Below are 20462 nucleotides of genomic sequence, written 5' to 3'. Positions count from 1 at the left end.
GGGGGCGGGGGGGGGGCGGGATAGCCACAGGCAGAGGATGGAAGGGCCCGGAACTCCCCACCCCAGCGGTTCCCTGTAGTCAGAAAGACTCCTGCAACCCACTGTGCAGAGGAAAAACAGCAGCCAAGTTTATTGTCACAGGACTCCTGCCTATGTTGAGGGGCCAGGGACTTCCTCAGAGTGCTTCCATCACCCTAGGTCTACAACCAGTGCACTAAGAAATAAAAGGGGCACCAGCTGGATACGGTTTGTCTGTATGCTGGGGGAGGGGTGGCAGGCAAGAGATGGGGACAGAGCTTACCCCTTGCTGCTTTGGAAGGAGGTCCCTGTGTCTCCATGCCCTCAGAACAGAAGCAGGGGCCAGCATGTGCAGGCAGAGGTAGGTATTGGAGGACTTCGGATTTCAATCCTTTCCTGGGTGGCAGTAGGACTTGGGTGCTGGGAAGCCCCTGCCAATGTGGATCCTTCCCTAGGACTCCCCTCAACCTCCTGGGCTTAAAGTCCCACCCACCCCACCCCACCCCACCCCTAGTGCTGTAAAGAGGGCACAGATCTTCGGAAGCCCCTTGCCACTGGGGAGGTGGAGGAAGCCAAGAAAACTTTAATTCCTAACCCTGAGATTGGGCACTGGGACAGACTGGGTCAAATCTCCCCTCCCTTCTGGCCCACAGTATGGCAATCTGGCAGAAGGACCAGGCTTGGATAAAATGTTCCCATGGGAGTCTGTGCCTCTGTGGAGCTCATATCCTATAAGGCTCCTGGGAGCTGCCCCAGCTTCTGGAGGGAAGGGAGTAATGAGGTCTAAGGGTCAGGGGAAGTCATGTTCAGGAAAGCAGTGGGACACCTGGAAGAGGCCCAAGCCTTGCTTCAGGATAGCTCTCCACGTGTGGGCAAGGAGAGCTGGAGAACTCTAATTGGCAGCCTTCCTGTCCCTTCCTGCTTGCACAGTAAGTGCCCCCAGGTGTGTGTCTGCTGCCCTCTCCAGCCACTGCCCTGAACTTTCATTCTCCCCAGATTTGTTCCCATCAAGGCTGCAGATCCTGCACTGGGGGTCCTTCAAGACTGAAGACACAGTGAAGGTAGAAACCATCACTGTTATAGCCCCAGAACCAGGCACAGTGCCTAGGACATAGTAGGGGCTTTCTAAGAGCCTAGGATTTATGTAGCAAATAACGCAGAAATCAAGTCCACCTTTGCTTGCAGCCTAAGGGCTCCTGCCAGTATGTCAAGGTGGCAGTAGTGATTTGGCCACCGTGATCCATATTGGGTTTGACTTTTCTGGGTCCTCTTGGGGAGGCAGGGGGAAAGAGCTCAGAGGCCAGCTTGCATATCTCCATCCATACAGGCCTTGACTTTTGTCTCATCAGTTACTTTGTAGGCTTTCTCTCTCTGAAGAGTTACTGACCACCACATCTGGGCTGTGTGTGGGTTGAGATGGAAGAGGAAGGACAGGGAATGTCATGGGTTTGGGGAGGGCAGGACCCTTGGCTCTCATGCAGAGATGGGGATTTTCTGTGGTCTAGGGTCAGAGTCAGGGTCTGCTCCATCCTTGAGGTCCAGGCCTCTGATGAGTAGCCAAAGCCGGGAGCACCTGTGCAGAAGCAGGGATCCCAGGCTGAGGACCACCGCCAGCCACGCCAGCCCTAGAAGGATCCATATAGCTGCCAGGCTCCGGTACACCGCGATGTAATGCTTACTGGGGTCTGTACCTGCGGGGGAAGGTGATGGTTTGTGTCTGAGGGCACTGTCACCCCCTGCTTCCATAGGAATGCTTTCTCCCTGGTCCTCATGTGAAGGACTAATGATGGAGGAAGTAGTGATAGGTATTATACTAGAGCCTTCTGAGGATGTCACTAAGAGTCCACAATGGCCCCAGAAGTAACCAACCTCAGCTGGTACACCTCCCTGTTCCCCATTAGCTAGTAAGTGCCCACCAAGATAACCTGATTATCCCATTCTCACCGACAACATAGTCTCCAAAGCCAATGGTGCTGAGGGTGATGAAGGCAAAGTAGAAGCCCTCACGGAAGCTCCAGCCTTCCACGTGGCTGAAGAACATGGGTGGGAAGATGAGAATGACCAGGGTCCCTAAGGTCAGGAACAGAGCCAGGCCCAGGACCTGCAGAAGCTGGGAGGGGAGAGACTACACTTGAGACCACTTGGAAGGCTCTGGAAGTATATGGGGGAAGTCTGAGAAAAGTTGGGTGTGGGCAGGACAGTATCTAAGCCCCCTAATCTCTCCCCCACTGCAGACTTTTGGGTGGGGCTGTGCCCATGGGCATGTGACATGTTTGTGCCAAGCTTTCCTGGGCAGTGGAATGTGTTAGTGGGTCAGGAAGCAGCCAAAGGCTCCTTTTGAACTTGAGAATCACACTGAGCAGGCTCCTGGGATAAGACTACTGTCACCCACCGAACTGTCCCAAGTCCTTCTATGGCAGTAAGCTCTATGGACATTCTGGGGACTGCTTTGGACCACATGACAGAACGTTGGGTGCCCTTGATGTAATGTTCAGATTCTCCACCAAAGAAGGATGCTGCCCAGAGGGCACCATCCTCACAGGGAAGTCATACCCAGGGCCTGGCCCTCAACCCTTTGCAGATAGACTCCATAGTCACATGTAACTGCAGAGCCCTTTGAGGCTATGCCCTGTCCAGTCTGCATCACTTTCTAATTCTGTCTCTTCCCAGCCCTGCAGCTGTCCAAACTGACTCAGATGTTTGAATACCCAAGTCCATCTCCTAATTTTCAGCTATCTGTCCCAGAGGGCCTGGAGGGGAGGGAGGACTCTGCCTTACCTGGGAATGCCTGGGATGATCCTCCCACCTGTCCAGTGTGGTCAGGTGGGCACGCAGCCCTGTGCCCAGGTGGTTGAGGAAGACCACGTTGAGTGGGATGCCCATCAGGGCGTAGAAGACACAGAAGACCTGACCTGCCTCCGTACTGGGTGCCAGGTTTCCATAGCCTACAGGGCAAGGGAGTGTGCAGATCAAGGGAAGAGAGAGCCCGGAACTGCATCCCATCTGTGCCTACCCACCCCAGGACCAGCAGAGACTTCTCTCCAGCATCTTTGGGGAAGGAGATGTTCCCTATTCCATGGACACTCACCCTATTCTCTGCTAGAACAATCTCTACTTATAGAAGGCTCATCTCCAATGATTCTGCCTCCATGAAGCCCTCCTAACTGCCACCCTCTGCCTCCCTGCCAGGCATGATTCCCTGAGATGTTTCGTGTCATTTCCATCTAATTATGTGTTACCTTATGTAATTATAGCAATTTATTCCCTCTTTGATGGATGAGAAACTCTGAAGGCCAAGCTTGGGACAAATCCAGGTCTATACCCTGGCCTCAACTCTGTCACTCCACCTGGATTGCCAAGGAAGATGGCAATGGATTTGGGCTTAACTGAATGGAAGGGAGGCCTATGTGAGAGAGGCTTAGGGGCTCATAGGGGATGAGTAGAGTGCTCTTTCTGTGGTACCCCATCTCCTCGGGACACAGCCTTGAGGAACAATCCCTGTGCACATATGTCTCCCACTTCCAGTCCCTCTGTCTCTCTCTCCCTGAGTGGACTTTCTTGTCCCAGGTGAGAGTTTGGTCTGCAGCTTGGTTCACAGGGTTAACACACCAGGACCTTCTATTGACTGAAGCCCTTGTTCCTGCCTTTTATGCTGCCGTACTGAGGACAGGCTCTGCTTAGCCCTTCAGTGTGCCCCAGAGAAGTGAACCTTCAGCTACAGCCAGCTTGGCTGCCTTCCATTTTCATGAGCCTCACCTATCCACTTCCCAACATGTGCCTTATGTGCCCCCTCCTGGATAAACCACATTCTGGTCCCAGTTATGGCTTTTGGAAGGGCTCCCAAGCTGAGCAGGGCTTAGGGAGACCCCTCTCTCCTTGCTCCTTTACCTATGGTAGTGACTACTGTGCCTGCAAAGAAGAAACTGCTCCCGAAGTCCCAGTTGCTAGGGTTGGTGGAATTGCCTTTGGGGTTCACGCCTTTCACCCGGGCTTCCAGGATGACCTGTGAAAGTGGCATGATTAGTGAGTGCAAGCTGTCACCAAGCTCTCAGGAGAGCTTTCATGTCTCTCAGATAGCATTGTTCCTGTTTCACAGAAAATGACATCAAGGCTCTGAGTGGCTAAGACCCTTGTTAAGTGGTTAGAGGCTGACTGAGGCATGTGTTCTAATGAGCTAGTGGAGGGCCTGAGGAGGTGGCATGGATTTGCTGATATCGAGGAAAATGTCACTCTTAACACACACACACACACACACACACACACACACACACACACACACACACAGAGAGAGAGAGAGAGAGAGAGAGAGAGAGAGAGAGAGAGAGAGAGAGAGAGAGACAGAGACAGAGACAGAGACACAGAGAGACAGAGAGAGACAGAGACAGAGAGAGAGAGAAGGTTTTTGTAAGAATGCTTCTGAAAGGGTCTGCTGGCCAAAATGGGGTCTGGGGCTGCCCTCCCACAGAGCAGGTGGTGAGAACAGAGCTTTCCTGAGCATTCAGTGGGGGCTGGTAACCTTTTTCTCTGGTATCTTCTAGTGAGTACAGCCCATGCCCGCAGGAGAAATTCCATCAGAGAGGCCCACAAAAGGGTGTGTGTGTGTGTGTGTGTGTGTGTGTGTGTGTGTGTGTGTGTGTGTGTAAATGGGTATTCAATTGTATTGTGTAAATGTGGTGTGTAAATGACTGAATGTGCTGTGCAGTGCTGTGTATGTGTATGCGTGTGCTTTATGTGTTTCTAGAATAGGAGCCTTAACAGGCTTAAGCCTTCACCCTCAACTCCTCATGGGGAATGGGCAGGTTCTATCTCCTCAAATTCTAGACTTCTCCTCTTCAGCTGGGAACTTGTCACAGGATGGTGGCAGCTCAGCTTTGATATCTGGCGGTGTCCCAAAGGCAGGGGAACCATTGGGAAGTATGGCTGCTTCTGCCTCCCTTTCCTGTGGGAAGTGAGTTTTCATAGACTGGGCAGAGGCATACCAGCCCCATGTGGCAAGAACTAGCCTCTTAAGATGTTGACTTTCTCCTCCTCTTTCCCACACATCCAGAGACCTGAGCCTGATGTTCCAGAGCATGTCCCCTCCCTGGAGACTTTCACCCATGGGGACACCATTTGCTCAGTCCCTGGTTGTTCCCACTGCACTTCTGAGCCCTCCATCCTGTGGGAGAGGGGCTCTGATCCCTCTGATGGTTCTGCCTGTGGATGAGTGGACTCAGAACCCAATGGTGAAGGAGAAAGGGCTGATGTACAAGCTTGCTTCCGTGTGGAGCCACACTTGAATACTCAGCTCTGTTTATGACTCAGTGTGGGGGTTCCTTGGGAACTGGGTTCCCCCAAATCTTACCTCCAAGCTCCACTTACCCTGGAAGGTCCTTACCAGTCTCAGGTCTGTCCTGAGACTGAGGACTTTCAGGAGTGTGTCTGTCCCATCTTTCCTAATGAGTCCCTAGGCTAAGCACCGGCCCCCTTGGGATGCAGTCAAATCTAGTAAATCCTTGCCCTGTGACTACAGAGCTGGTTCAAGTCTTGCCACCTGTCTGCCAACTCCTCATTCCTGGTTCCACTTCCAGCCAAGGTCAAGGGGCGAGTGGTTTAGGTGTTCCTGTCTCTGGCTTACTTCTGGGATGTTGGGGGGACCTTGGAAATTAGTACCATCCTGAGTAACTAACTCTATGTGGAGCATATCCTGGAACAGCAGGACAGTCCTCATATCCTGCACACACATCATCCTATAGGCCAGTTGCTATCCCATCCCAGGTGAGTCAGAAGGCTGGGTGGGAGCTGACACTTGCTTTCCTAACTCACTCTCAGGCACTGCTGCTGGGGTGGGGGTGAGGTCCCACTTTAAGAACCCTCACTTTGAGCAGTGCCCTGTCCTCAGCACGTGAACTAGTTCACCAAGTGAAGAATAAGGAGCTCCCTAGCAAGACACATGGCTGGGAGTTCTTGGTCCACACCCTGCCTCTCTCTTGAGTCTCACTCCCACTTGCAAGCTGAAGATAAAGTAAGCAACTGGAAGAAAACACCTGTAGGAACCCACCCCAAGTGCTGTGTCACTACAGAACAGAGCCTTGGCCCCCACCCCTTAACACACAGTCGTTGTGCCGAATGCTCTTGGTTTGCGGGGATTGACATCACCTGTTCTGCCCATCTTCTCAGTGGATTCATCTTGGACCAAAATACCTAGTATTTTGTTGTTGTTGTTGTTTCTGACAGGAGGGGCTCAGACAGGGAGTGAGAGCAGCCAGGGGTGCAGTCCTTGTCCTGGCAGAATTCCTTGTCTATCAGCCCAGCTGGTACTCACCTTTGTCTACATTTCCACCCAGAGACATAAGCTAGGAGCCAGCAGATGGAGTAGCAGTCCTGAGAAGCAGGTGAGTGTGGGAGGGGAAATTTCTAGAGAGTTGATAACTGACAGATCATGTTCATGAAGCAAGTGACAGCTCAGAGAGGGCTTTTAGTCGCTGTCAAATGTTTAGACCACAGACATGCATGTTCTCTGTGTATGTGTGTGTGTGTATACATATATGTTTCTGTATGTGCAGATAGTTGTGCGTGTGACCAGAGGTCAACCTCAGGTGTCATTCATCAGAGCCATCAGCCTTGCTTGGTTTTGCCTTGAGACAGAGGCTCTCACTGAACTAGAGGCTGGACCTGGTTAGGTTGGCCTGGCCTGGCCTGGCCTAGCCTGGTCAGTGAACTCCCAGGATCCACCTGTCTCCCCAACCCAGTCACCCAATGCTGGGGTCACAGGTACTTTCAGCCGTACCTAGAGTCATACATGGGTGCTAGGGGTTCGAACTCAGGTCCCTATGCTTATAAAAGAAGTACTCTTTCCTACTAAGCCATCTCCAGCTTTCCACATCTTTTTTTATTTTATTTTATTTTATTTGAGACAGGCTCTCATTGGCCTGGGGCTTGCCCATTTGTCAAGGCTGGCTGGTCAGAGAACCCTAGGAATCTGCCTATCTGGGTCTCTCCAGTGCTGGGATTACAAATCACCATGCCTGACTTTTATTTTTTAATTTAAAATTACATTTTTAGTTAGTGCACAACAGTGTGTGTGTGTGTGTGTGTGTGTGTGTGTGTGTGTGTGTGTGTGTGTGTGGACATGTGTGGACATGCATGTGTCATTGTAAGTATGTCAAGATCAGAGGACAGCTTTCCAGGAGTTGGTCCTCTCCTTTCACCATAGGGGTTCCAGGGATTGAACTCAGGTCATCAGGCTCCATGCCAAGTACCTTCACTCACTGAACCATCTTACCTGCCCCACACCTGGCGTTGTAACATGGGATCTGGGCATAGAACTGAGGTCCTCGGATTTGTCAGACATTTAACTGCCTGAGTCTGCCTCCCCTACCCCAGATATGCTCTTTCTTTTCCCCTTACTGATGAGACATTTAAGTTAAGTAACTTGATCAAGGTCACATAATAGACGTGCGGGTCAGGGTCTGGACTAGATTCTCCAGGCTCCAGTTTCCTCTACACTCTGCTTCTAAACAGGGAACCAACCTCTGGGTGGTGGCTCTCACCTGCCACCGGCCCCTCCATCCACCTCCCCACTCTTCCTGGCCCATCCTATCCCACTCCCTCACCTGCACAAACTGTTCCAGGGCCTGCTGGTCCAGGCAGGTGTAGTTCTCTAAGAAGCGCAGCTTTTCCAGCTGGAACTGGTCCCTGGATTGAGCTTCTGCCTGCTTCTCCAGCAGCTGGAAGATGGTGGCCCCGAGCAGCAGGTAGCAGATATAGGCCAGAAGCAGGGGCAATACCTGGCCACCCCAGCAGCTACAGAGCCCAGCACGGGGCATGGTGTGACTAGAGACTCTGCAGCAGCTGTCAGGGTGGCTGTGGGGAATGGCGAGAAGAGGTGAGAGCCCCTGCTACTGCCTTCCCTGTCCTCCACCTCACAGGTGTCTGCGGCAGGGGAGTCTGTTTGAACAGTGTGGTGTGCAAACAGGCTCGCCATCCCCCACCCAGCCTTGTTTTTCCATGCACAGCAGCAAGGCAGCAAATGCACAGGCCCCTCAGGAACACATACAGGCTTCTCCTGGGCACATCTGGTCTCATCCTCTGCTTCCAAGTAAGGCTGAGTCTGTGAGACAATCTGAATGGGAGCCCACTGAGCTGGGCCTAATAGGGCTCTTGACAACTTCGGGTTCCTCACTTGGGAAGGCTCCCAGCACAAACACAGGAGGCTGGGGGGAAAGTCTCCCCAAGGGCGTGGGTTGACCTAGCTCACAGAACAGAGTTGGGAGGATTGGCCTGCCTATTGGGGAGACCTGGGGATGAATAAACCAGAGTGAAACAAATCAGAGCAGAGTAAACAGGCAGATGACAGCTTTGCTTAGCAGCATTATCAATCAGTTCCACTGACACACGGGAGGCCCTGGTTACCACCAGGTATCACTTCTGCCAATGGTTGGTCTTGCTTGAGATCCTTAAGCAGATTATCTGGAGGATGCTGAGTTCAGGAGATGCAAGTGTGGAGAAGCCAGAAGTGGCTCCTTCCTACACTGATGAACCCATGGTGCCTCGGTTGATCTTCCTGGATGTGACAGCTTTATTGACATAGCTCACCTGACATACATTGAAAGTGGCCACTCCCATGGTGTCCTTGAAAACACCCGACAAAGCAACTTCAGGAAGAAGGGTTTATTTTGGTTCATAGTGTGGGGTTAGCTAATCGTGACAAGGAAAGGTATGGCTGCAGGAGCGTGGGCAGTAGTCACACTGCATCCACATGCATCTGCAGTCAGGAGGCGAAGAGAGGTGAGCACTGGCAGTTAGTGTTTTTGTTGTTGTTGTTTTTAAGACAGGGTTTCAAAAAAACCCTATGTAGGTTTTTTTTCAGCTATCCCAGAACTCGCTATACAGACAAGGCTGGCCTCAAACTCACAGAGATCCATCTGCTTCTGCCTCCCGAGTCCTGGGGTTAAAGGCATATACCACCACTACCTGGCTGCCTTCTCCATTTTTACTGTCTTAGACTCCAGCCATTAGTCATCCTGCTTACATGTAGCAAAGATCTTCCCGTCTCAATAAATTTGGTCTAGAAACTCTCTCACAGAGCTCTCTCTCTCTCTCTCTCTCTCTCTCTCTCTCTCTCTCTCTCTCTCTCACACACACACACACACACAGGTTTGTCTCCTAGCTGATTTTAGATCCTGTCAAGTTGACAGTCAACACTGACCGTTGAACATGGTTCGTACTATCTCCACATAGTTATAAGGCCACACCACTATCAATTATTGCTTCAAAGAGGGACCCCTCCCACATTAGCTATTGCTCCCCACTTCACCCAAGTCTGCTCCCTCAGCCTATGGGAACCTGTTTTCTGTCTCTAATAGACTTCCCTATTCTGGAAATTTCATATAAAAGAAATGTGACAGAGATAAGCTCCAGGTCCACTTCTCTGCCTTTTTCTCTTGGTGTTTCCTGTCTCTGATCTCATGTGGAAAGGCAGGGTGTCCATGAGAACATTTACACGGTGGTCATTTCACAGGTGTCCAGTACCAGATGGCACATCTTTGGGTCAAGTCATTAAGTAGACAGGATTCTGGAACTGAGCTGCCCCGATCAAAGGGGATGTGGACCTCACGGGTGTGGGCATCAACCAGAAGAAGCTGTGGTGTGAAGATGCTGTGGCTAGCCTAGCCTGTCAAGACAAACAACCACCCTTACTTCTGTAATGAGGGGAAGATGGAAGAATATGCATGTTGGTGGTAGAGTGTGGTAGTTTGAATAAAAACGCCCCCATAGACGCCAGGCATTGGTGGCGCACACCTTTAATCCCAACACTCGGGAGGCAGAGGCAGAGGCAGGTGGATCTCTGTGAGTTCGAGGCCAGCCTGGTCTCCAGAGTGAGTGCCAGGATAGGCTCCAAAGCTACACAGAAAAACCCTGTCTCAAAAAAACAAAAAACAAAAAAACAAAACAAAAAAAAGCCCCCATAGGCTCACATATTTAAATGCTTAGTCCCTAGTTGGTTGAACTGTTTTGGCAGGATTAGGAGGTGTGTCTTTGTTGGAGGCAGCGTGTCACTAGCGCATGTCAGGCCTAGTTAGTGTTCTCTCTGCCTCAGGCTTGTGGATCAAGATGTAAGGTCTCAGCTACTGCTACAAGTGCCATGCCATGCCTGCCTGCCTGCCTGCTACAGTGCTCCCTGTCATGTGGTCATAGACTCACCTTCTGAAACTGTAAGCCAAGCCCCAGTAAACTCTTTCTTCTATATGTTGCCTTGGTCATGGTGTCTCTTAACAAAACTAGAAAAGTAACTGAGATAGGGGCCTACAGAAAACCAAAAAAAGGGGCAGAATTTTTATGATTTTCAAGTTTATGAGAGAAAGGGCAACTTAGGGTTTCTCCTCTGCTACAACACAACATTACTGGCATGAGGTGAGGCAGGGGCATGGCGGCCTGTTATTAAGAGCAAGAACAAGTACAGTCTGTTTTGGATGGAATGTGAGGAGAGCTGGGGAGTCATCTTTTCTGAAACCTCCTACTGGTTCTGTTTCTGATGTTTCCAGGATGGGATCTCTCTCAAGAACACAGCCACGTGGTCAGGGAACTTCTGAAAGCTCGTTGTTTTGAGACAGTGTCTCATGTAGCCCTGGTTGGCCTGGAACTCACAATGTAGACCAGGCTGGCCTCGACACAGAGATCTACCTGGCTCTGCCTCCTGAGTATTAGGATTAAAAGCATGTGCTACTATACCTAGCTGATTTCTGAAAACTCTTAGACCATAAAATCTATAGGGATTGAATTACAAAGGTGAGCTGGATAGTGGTGGCACATGCCTTTAATCTCAGCCCTCAGGAGGCAGAAACAGGCGGATCTCTGAGTTTGAGGCCAGCCTGGTCGACAGAGTGAGTTCCAGGACATCCAGAATTATACAGTGAACCCCTGTCTTGAAGAAAAAGAAAGAAAGAAAAGAAAAGACAGGAAGAAATACAAAGGTAAAATATGAATGAGGATGATTCATGAAGTTCTCAGATCACCCTTATCTTCCCAATTCCCTCACAAGATTCAGGAGCTCTGAAACTTACAAGAGTCACAAAGTCACTCCCAAAGGTTAGATGGGCAGTAAATACTTTCTAGAAAGAGTAGACTCTTCCACAGAGCTGTCTTCCAGTTGTGCAAAGAGCTCCATGGATGCACCTCTAGGTTGTCACCCATGCTGGGGTGGGCTTTTTGGCTACAGGACCTGTGAGTAATCCAGGAAGCTTATTGGTTCACTAAGCTGGACTTTGGTAGAATGGTTTCTTAGGTCCGTAGTCCATGCCCTATCTGGAGTGAACAGACATTTTTCCACATCTCCCCAGGGAAAGCCACAGAACACTCCCTCCATCCCTTCTTCCGTCCCTCCCTTCTTCTACTATCCAAGGTGGGTGTCTTCTGTGTGTTGGGGTCTGCCAGCCTTTGATTTCGAGGCTATTGGATCCTCCCTACATCCTAGCCCAGCATCTCCCTATGTAGATAGTGCTCCACTGTGAGCAAGGACTAGACACAAGGCATGATTTATAGCCCCTTTCGGAGAATTGTTACTGCTAACGGGCAGAGCCAATTTGTGCTTCCCAAGTGGGGAGGGCAAAATCAATTAATGACAAACATAAAATGGCCAGGCAGCCTTGATGGCAGAGCGTGGCCTGACATCTGGAGGTGATAAGAGATTTTCTGAAGCTGAACTAATAGAGAGATTGGAGGGGGGAAAAAAACTCAGATCAATCCCATGTACAATGGCCAGAGAATCCAGAGTAAACAGAGTAGCTGGGCTTAGGTTTTCCTTCCATCTGAATGATCCCTGAGATAAGGAAAAGGACAGGCCACCCACCTGATCATCCAACATAGGTATTTGCTTATGGATTCACTCAACCGACATGACTGCATAGAGGTGAAAGAACACTTTCCAAACAGAAGCCAAGGGGAGAGGATGAGGCCCACATGCCCCACGTTTGTGTTCTGTATGAGAAAGGGCAGGAGAGAGGAGGGGCTACCTTAATGGCCTACCTAATAGAACCAAATGGCTGAACCTTGTAGGCAAGGATGCTGGGGGCTCCTGAAGTCCCCTTACAGTGGTACTGTAAGAGAACATTCTATGTGGGGCAGACAGTACAGGTGTCTATGGGTCTTTATCAAGTTGATTTCAGAGGAGGTCCAGTTTGCTGTGATCAGAAGTGAGGACCTGGGATGCTGAGGGATGATTTGAGGAGAGTCTCCAATTAAGTAAGCAGGCATGCCTGGTGTTGATTTTTTTAAAGACTTATTTATTTTATTATTTTATGTGTATACATGATTTGCTTGTGTGAATGTATGTATACCGTGTGTGTGTGTGTGTGTGTGTGTGTGTGTGTGGTGCTGAAAGACAGTATCCCCTAGACTGAATTACAGATGGTTATGAGCCCCTGTGATAAAGTTTTTAGTGTTTTTTGTTTGTTTGTTTGGTTGGTTGGTTTTTGGTTTTTCAAGACAGAGTTTCTCTGTGGCTTTGGAGGCTGTCCTGGAACTAGCTCTTGTAGACCAAGCTGGTCTCAGATTCGCAGAGATCTGCTTGCCTCTGCCTCCTGAGTGCTGGGATTAAAGGCGTGCGCCACCAATGCCCAGCTGTAATGAAGTTTTATGTCAAATTAATACAAGCTAAAGTATCTGAGAGAAGACCAAACATCGATTAAGAAAATGCCGTCATAAGATGGAGCTCAAGGCAAGCATATATGGCGTTTTCTTTTTTTTACTTTATTTTATTTTATTAGTTCAAATTAGGAACAAGCTTGCTTCAGATGTCAATCCCTTCTCCCTCTCCCTCCCCTCCCCCCCAACATCCCACCTGCCCCTAGCCATCCCCCCTCCACTCCCCAGGCAGGGTAAGGCCCTCAAAAGGGGCTCCCCAAAGTCTACCACATCATCCTGGGCCAGGCCTAGGCCCTTCCCCATGTGTCCAGGTCAAGAGAGCATCCTTCACATGGGATGTGCTCTCAAAATTAGGGCATTTTCTTAATCAGTGATTGGTGGAGGAGGGCCCAGGTCATTGTGGCTGGTGTCATCCCCAGGCTGGCGGTCCTGGGATCTACAAGTAAGCAGAAGGAGCAAGACACGTGGAGCAAGCAGCACCCCTCCATGGTCTCTACACCAGCTCCTGCTTACAGGTTCCTGCCCTGCTTGAGTTCCTGTCCTGACTTCCTTTAGTGGTAAACAGTGAAATGGAAATGTAAGTCAAATAAACTCTTTCATTGTGGTGATATATTGTTTATGATCTAACAAAGCCACTGAAGATCACAAAAGCAAAGCAGCCAGCCACTAGCTCTTACCTCTACCTCAGACAGAAGTGGGTGATCCTGTCTCCACAAATCCTTAGAGGCAATGCACTCCCTGTCTGGAAACTAAATCTCACATGAGACCCTTTGCTTCTTCCTTTTATACCTCCCTAGTGCTGGAATTAAAAGCATGAGCTCTGTTATTCTTTTAGACTGATCCACTCTTGTGTAGCCCTGGGTCGCCTTGAACTCACATCTGCCCGTCTCTTGAGTCCTAGGATTAAAGGTGTGTGCCACCACTGCCTGGCCTCTATAGCTGTGTCTGGCTTTGCATTTTGATCCCCAGTGGCTTTATTAGATCATACACAATATTTACCACATTTCCTCCTCGAGTTCCTTTTGGACATGGTGTTTTATCACAGCAATAGTAACCCTGACTAAGACAGCCATCATGTGAATGCTGGGAACTGAAACCAGGTCCCTGCAAGAGTCTTCTAATCTTGCTCAATCTTTGCTGTTATTTCTTCTGGAAGGGACAGGGTGGTTTTTTGGATTGTTTTGTTGTTTGTTTGTTTGTTTGTTTGTTTTTAAACACAGAATTTGAGCCTCAACTTGAAGCATGGCTGGGGGATAGAATTGAGAAGACTTATTTCCACAGCCCAAGGTTTATTTGAACACCCCCACATCTACAATTCTGAAACAGATGTCCTGGCCAACATTGAGCTTCCAAAGCCTGGATCTAAAATGGTGTGAGATTGTTCATCTGGCAAGAGATCCCAGAAGTTGCAGCAGAGGGGTCAGAGGGAGGCAAGGACGAGTTTGTAGGTAGAGGACTGCTGTAGACACTGGAGCTTGACCCCACTGGGACACCTGGGAGACGGCAGAGTACACTCTAGAGTGTTCATGGAGCATAAAGAAACTGGATGCCTCACCAGATGGAGATTGCACCAAAGAAGCTAACTGTTCTAACTTGTTTCCTGTTGCTGTGATAAACGCCACAACACTGGAGGCAGAGGCAGGCAGAACTCTGTGAGTGTGAGACCAGCCTGGTCTACAAGAGCTAGTTCCAGGACAGCCTTCAAAGCCACAGAGAAACCCTGTCTCAAACAAAAACAAAAACAAAAACAAAAAACAAAACAAAACAAAAAAACCAAACAAACAAACAAAAATGATTTCCATCAGTTTACATTATGAAGAGAAGCCAAGGCAGGACTCTGGAGGCAGAAACAGAAGCATAAACCATAGAGGAATGCTGCTTACCTGCTTGCTCCCGTGAGCTTAGGTCCCAGAGTCGGTGAAAAGGTAAAGCAAGCTGAGTAGTGGCATCCATCCACCTCTGCTGCCTGATTACAGATGTGTGACCAGCTGCTTCAAGTTCCTGCTTCCCTACCACACTGGACTGTCTCTCATGAAAATGTAGTTCAAAATTCCCTTTTCCTTGTCTTTGTTGGTGTGAGCATAGCCTTTAACAACTGAACCATCTCTCCAGCCCAAATTCTTCCTTTCTTAAGATACTTTGTCAGATATTTTGTCATAGCAATATCAGGCAGCTAATACAGTGGATATTAGTATACTTCTCAAAAACTAAGGAGTTTTATTGTGACATTTCCATACATACATATAATACACTTTGATCATATCCACCCATTACCCATTCTTGCCCTCATTCTGCCCTTGTCCCCTTCTGTAATAGTCCCCACTGTTTTCATGTTTTGAAAATCTTTTGGAGACTGCTGAAAAAGAAAATGCAGTACCCAAAACATAAACTCATGTGAGGTTAGTGATCCACTTGTGTACAGTAAGAGTAATGGAACAGAAGAAGTTCTTAAAGATTTATTCATTATCTAATCAGTTCATTGGAAGATCGGCTTTGCCCCTTTGAGAATCTGGTTGACCCCACACATGTGTTTTGAAACACTCCTTCAGTGAAGAAAAAGAACAAAACTAATGCCCATATGAAGCCTCTCCTGGGCCAGGGATGGTTCCTACAGATTTTGCTGTTGGTAATGCCTGATCCTCATGCCAGAGGGACACTTAGCAGCTTTCTAGCAATGTACCTCGAAGCCCATGGAACACAGCTGAGAGCAGATATATTTGCTTTACTCTAAAGGCGATGGCAAAAAAGGCAAGCATGTAAAATATTTTAGAGAAATTGTGACAGGACCCAGGGCCAGAGAAGTAATGGGGCTAGCCTGGGAAAGGACTGCCTTCTCGAGACAAGGAGTGGTGGAAGTGGAGCAAGAGGAGAACCAAAGCAACCTGCTGTCTGCTCTTTGCTCTGTCTAAAGCTGCTTAGCCTGCTAGCTGGTGTTCAGCTATGGAAACCTTAAAAAAAAAAAAAAAAAAAAGCCAGGTGGCGCATGCCTTTAAACCCAGCACTCGGGAGGCAGAGGAAGGCAGATCTCTGTGAGTTCGAGGCCAGCCTGATCTACGAGAGCTAGTTCCAGGACAGCCTGCAAAGCCACAGAGAAACCCTGTCTCAAAAACAACAACAACAAAAAGCCAAAAGTCCTAGTGTGGCTTGGCATCTCCTTCTATACCTTTTGTGATTTATCCAGGGCCACAGATAAAGGCTACTATCTACACAGCTAGAATTGTATTCAAGGAAACCCCACTCTCTCTCACATTTTACACATACAAATTCAACTGATAACACTTATGGTCAACTCTTCTCTACACTCCATGCCTTAATACCCTGATAGCCTCTAGACTTGCGTCACAGAGTCCCCTGTGTTCTCATTTAGCCTGAATCCCCACAAATCCCTTGTATACACACTCCATGACCCATGCCTGCTCACACCAGGGGACAACTAACCTTCTATCTTGTGCTGAGTCTTCCTCTGCTATGCTTACATTCTTACCCACTTTGACAGCAAGCTCAGCCTGTCCTAACCTACCCTACCTCTTTCCATCAGATTCTCCGGCATGTTTGTTTAATGTTCTCGCCCTCATTATAATGCAAAGTCCTGTACTTGCTCTGACTTTGTCACCCACCTTGGTCATGGTGGATAGTCTTGCCTTCATTAAAAGAATGACCAGGTGAGTGAACCAAGTTCACATGAAAGGAACTGAAAAGAGAATCTCTGTCTATATTGCAATGCGGATATGCTGTGTCAAAGAAAAGTCCTTGTCTTTATATTCTGTTACCAATGTCACTCTTTGAGGCTGCTTCAATAGTCTTATATCTTTCTGATGGAAATAAAACTCCCCCTTCTCCTGGAGATAAATGTCCTGCCCTGCTTAATATCTCAGGTCTAAAAGCTGTTGCTTTGTATATGTTGTCTAGTTTTAGCCATGTAAAGGAAAGTAAATTAGGTCCTACCATAGCTCATGGCTACAAGCAGCAGATACAACATGTCTGAAGTACCTTTCAATAAATTAAAGTACTATGTTGTTACAATGAGGAGGACACATGGAGTGTATGTGGGGGCTATGCATACCACACATACCTGTGGAGATCAGAGGACTACTTGCAGGAGTCAGCCTTCTTTCTTCTATGCGGTTCTGTAGATCAAACTCAGGCCATCAAGGTTGGCAGCAAATTCCTTTACTTGCTGAATTATCTCTTTGGCCTCCAGAAATCCCTTTTTTGCAAGATCTGAGAAAGCACCTCCCACCCTACTCTTTTCTTACAGAAGCAATGACAGAAGCTGAATTCTATCTGGGATTAGACCAGGGTCACTGTCCAGGCTAATTTCCAGAGAGCCCTTTTATCTCCACATTTGGACTCAGACACTCTTTGCCCCTGCTCCATAGAGCTTAGTTGGAGTATTGGAGCATCTGTTCAAACCCTTTATTCAGTTGTCATCATTTCTAGGCACTTATTCCTCTCCTGCCACAGCCCCGCCCCACCCAATTGTAGCTAGTTGCCCCCTCCCTTTTCTGTCCACTAAGTCTGCAGCACTGGGGCAGACTGTGGAGTGCTGGGAGAGTCACTGAGGCAAGACCACCAGCAGCTACGTTATCCCTGTGGGTAGGAGGGGGTTGGCCTTAATTCTGTAGGATCCCATGCAACTGGGTAGGATGAGGCCCAAATACCAATGGCTGCAGGGCTCTGGAGAGCTTCCCACTTTTCTCTGGTCCCCTGAGATCCTCAAACTGCAGGGTACATAGTTCCCTGGGGACAAGGCAAATGCAGGTTCTGCCCACTGGTCACCCAGGCTGTGAGGGTGATGGCCACAAAAATGCCCTACATTCTACTCTCTCTCTCTTTTTTTAAATGTTCTTTTTAAAAAAAAATTATTTATTATGTATACAACATTCTGCTTGCCTGTGTATCTGCACACCAGAAGAGGGCACCAGATCTCATTATAGATGGTTGTGAGCCACCATGTGGTTGCTGGGAATTGAACTCAGGACCTCTGGAAGAGCAGTTGGAGCTCTTAACCTCTGAGCCATCTCTCCAGCCCTACATTCTACTCTCTTATGTGAGACTCTGAAGCCCTGCTTGGCCTGCCATGGCCAGTCTGTCCTTCTCAACTGGGGTATGTAACAATAAATCTTTTTGCCGGCTGCCCGCCACTACGTGGGTGCCCAAAATAGCACACAGAGATTAATGTTAGGTACAATGCTGCTGGCCAATGACTAGGATTTCTTATATGCTAGCTCTGTTTTAAATATCAACCATAACCATTAATCTATATATTTTATAAAGACTTATCTTATTGGATGCCAGCAGCAGGCATCTTCTCTTGCCGGGATCACATGGCGGCTCCATCTCTACTACATTTCCCAGAATCCTCCTCGACTCCTAGCCCTGCCTAACTTGCTTTCCTATTGGCCAACAGTGCTTTGTTTATCAACCAATAAGACAAACATATACACAGAAGACCTTCCCCCATCATACTGTGGAAAGCTAGTATGGAGCATGGCCATGAGTGGGGATGGTGGCCTCTGTCTATTGAGCCAGAATGGGTGATTACCACACCAGAATGTGGAGAGTAAGAGGGTAAAACAGCATGGCTTATACCTGCAGTTCTGAGGGGCTAGCACTGTGTGTGAGACCCCTTTGTGGAATTCAGCAGAGATTGTCTTATTTTTAACATATTTTTAATACATCGATTAAGTAAGTTAATTTGTTTATAGCATTGTGAGCCTCCTCTTTGTGTGTGGAGAAGTCAGAAGACAATCTATGCGCATTGGTTCTCTCCTTTTCCCCTGCAGACACTGAAGATGGAATTTGATTATTAAACTCAGCAGCAAGTACCTTAACTGGCTGAGTCATCTTACTGGCTTTTTCATATATTCCACCTTGTCCTAACCCAGCTCTAGGACAGGAAGGAAATCAAGGCACATCCTAGCTTACAAAGGTTATGTGTTCAGCTCTGAGGCCTTTTAGACACCCCAGGATGCACTCCAGGCCTTGGGACTGAAATCTCTGGGGAATGGCCCAGCAATTCTAGTGTACAGCAATAGCTGAAAACCTATTTCATCTCTCCAGTCCAAGGACAAGTGTGGTCAGACCTGGGGTTACGTTAGCCCTCGGGTCTGATGTTTTCTCTACACTGCTAATGAGCAAGCAGCTTGGATTGGGATTAGTTAGTTAGCTGTTGGAAGATGTCTGGAGCCTGAGCCAGCTCCAACCTCAGCTCTCCTAACTCCCGTAGATACCAGTATGCTGCAGTGCCCAGGAGGTTGAAGAAGGGATGGCACACAGCAGAGCTGAGAGCACACCATTGGACATGGCTCCTCACAGGAACAAGCCACCATACAGCCACACATCCATGGACCACCACACAGGCCTTCAGGCACCATTTCTGGTGCACACCCTGTGTCCCAGCTGAGTGACAGAGCTGGAGTAGCATTGGGGATGCCATAGAGATGTATCTCTGAAATGGAGAGTGTAGTCACAGACATATCCCTAAAATGGGTCCACGTCTTATCACCAAGGAAGGCCACCTTCCCTGCTGTCAATTCTGGCACCTGGTACATTATGAAAGACTCTGAGGGACTTCATCTCTCAAGAGGTTCACTGACCAAGTGAGGGTGGATATTGCCTGTGAGAGACACTGGCCTACTCATGACCTGCTCAAGGCCACAAATGACAGAGATAGCCCTTGGATTGAGGACTTGTCCCTCCTAATCCCCTGAGCACTCTTTCTGACCTCAGGAAGGGCTCCAGAACTCAAATGGGAATTGGAGGTTTGTTGGGAGGGGCAGGAGCCCTTGGCAGGCCATTTCCTGGCATCTCTTAGAAGAGGGGAATTGTGGGTATGGGATTACTCCAAGGGACTTTTCTGGATGGAAACTCTTCCAAATTTGAGCATTAAGGGAAGATTATAGGAGGGATCTCCAGAAAGCAGCCAACCTCATTTCCTCATATGTAAAACCCATGCTTGGCAGTGGAAGGACAGATCTGATGCCATGGATGACTAATACCCCTGCTGGGGACATTTACCTGTCTGCAGGTGCCCCTGGCAGGGATTTAAACATCCACTGGCACTTCCATGAGTCCTAAATCAAGCTGATTCATCTTGGCTCTTAGTGAATGCTCAGAGCAGGGAGCCTTATGCTAAGTTGCCCTCTCTGGGCTCCTGTTTCCTCTGTAGTCACAAATCCCCAGTAATGAGTACTGGGAAGAAGCCATGACAGGCAGCATGATGGGAAAGCACACTAAATTAAGAGCAGATAACCCCAGGCAGAGCAGGGTGTTTGCTTTGGCTGGGAGATGCTTGTCTGGCTTCCTACCATTTGCTTGGTGGTGGAACCTGATGAATGGGCTGCACACAAAATGCTACAGAATGGGTCCAGCTGTGTGTCTGGGCAGGCCCTGACTTGGTGGGAAATGGCCCTAACATCCCGCTCTATGGTTTCCCTTGAGTATGCATGATCACTAAGAAACAAGGACTTTTTTCCTTTGAGAATAAAAACTGGATCCTGGGACTTGTATGTGTGTTGATGAATTATTCTAGGCTGCTATTTGTTAGGACTATATGCTCTAGCTGCAGGGTAGGGGGAGGCTGTAGCTCTGCCTCTAATTCATCCTATTTTCTGAGGAAAAAGGGCACAGCAGAGAGGGCAGCTCTTGCTGGCTATGCCTTTAAAGACAGTGTTGCCCAGTGGAGAGAGTAGAACACCTGGACTACATTAGCTGCACAGCCCTGGGGACTTCTTCAACTGCCTCTGTTTCTTTGTTTGTCAGAATAGCCATCAAGCTCATGCCTCTGTATGCCTTAAGGGTGTGGGTATATTGAAAGC

General features: G+C 48.7%; 1 protein-coding gene across 1 annotated transcript; it reads right to left on the bottom strand.

The window, feature by feature from the left end:
- Nucleotides 1-1491: 1491 nt before the first annotated feature.
- Kcnk16 (potassium two pore domain channel subfamily K member 16) lies at nucleotides 1492-7826 on the bottom strand. Its single transcript, XM_027387493.1, has 5 exons — nucleotides 7614-7826; nucleotides 3907-4021; nucleotides 2797-2963; nucleotides 1963-2128; nucleotides 1492-1709 (listed from the first exon to the last, which is right to left on the bottom strand). Exons 1-5 carry the CDS (start codon nucleotides 7824-7826, stop codon nucleotides 1492-1494), a joined length of 879 nt encoding a protein of 292 aa, XP_027243294.1.
- Nucleotides 7827-20462: the final 12636 nt, after the last annotated feature.

This window comes from Cricetulus griseus (genome assembly GCF_003668045.3).
Source record: "Cricetulus griseus strain 17A/GY chromosome 1 unlocalized genomic scaffold, alternate assembly CriGri-PICRH-1.0 chr1_1, whole genome shotgun sequence".
Lineage (NCBI taxonomy): Eukaryota > Metazoa > Chordata > Mammalia > Rodentia > Cricetidae > Cricetulus > Cricetulus griseus.
The sequence above is the reverse complement of the archived record's forward strand: the minus strand, read 5'-3'. Positions and strand labels throughout refer to the sequence as shown.

Excerpts from the sequence above, each read along its gene's own strand:
- Kcnk16 (XM_027387493.1), bottom strand. The coding sequence starts at position 7,826 with ATGCCCCGTGCTGGGCTCTGTAGCTGCTGGGGTGGCCAGGTATTGCCC. Across the intron at positions 4,022-7,613 it reads CCCTGGAACAGTTTGTGCAG|GTCATCCTGGAAGCCCGGGT; the intron begins GTGAGGGAGTGG and ends CCACTTTCACAG. Across the intron at positions 2,964-3,906 it reads CACAGTAGTCACTACCATAG|GCTATGGAAACCTGGCACCC; the intron begins GTAAAGGAGCAA and ends CTTGCCCTGTAG.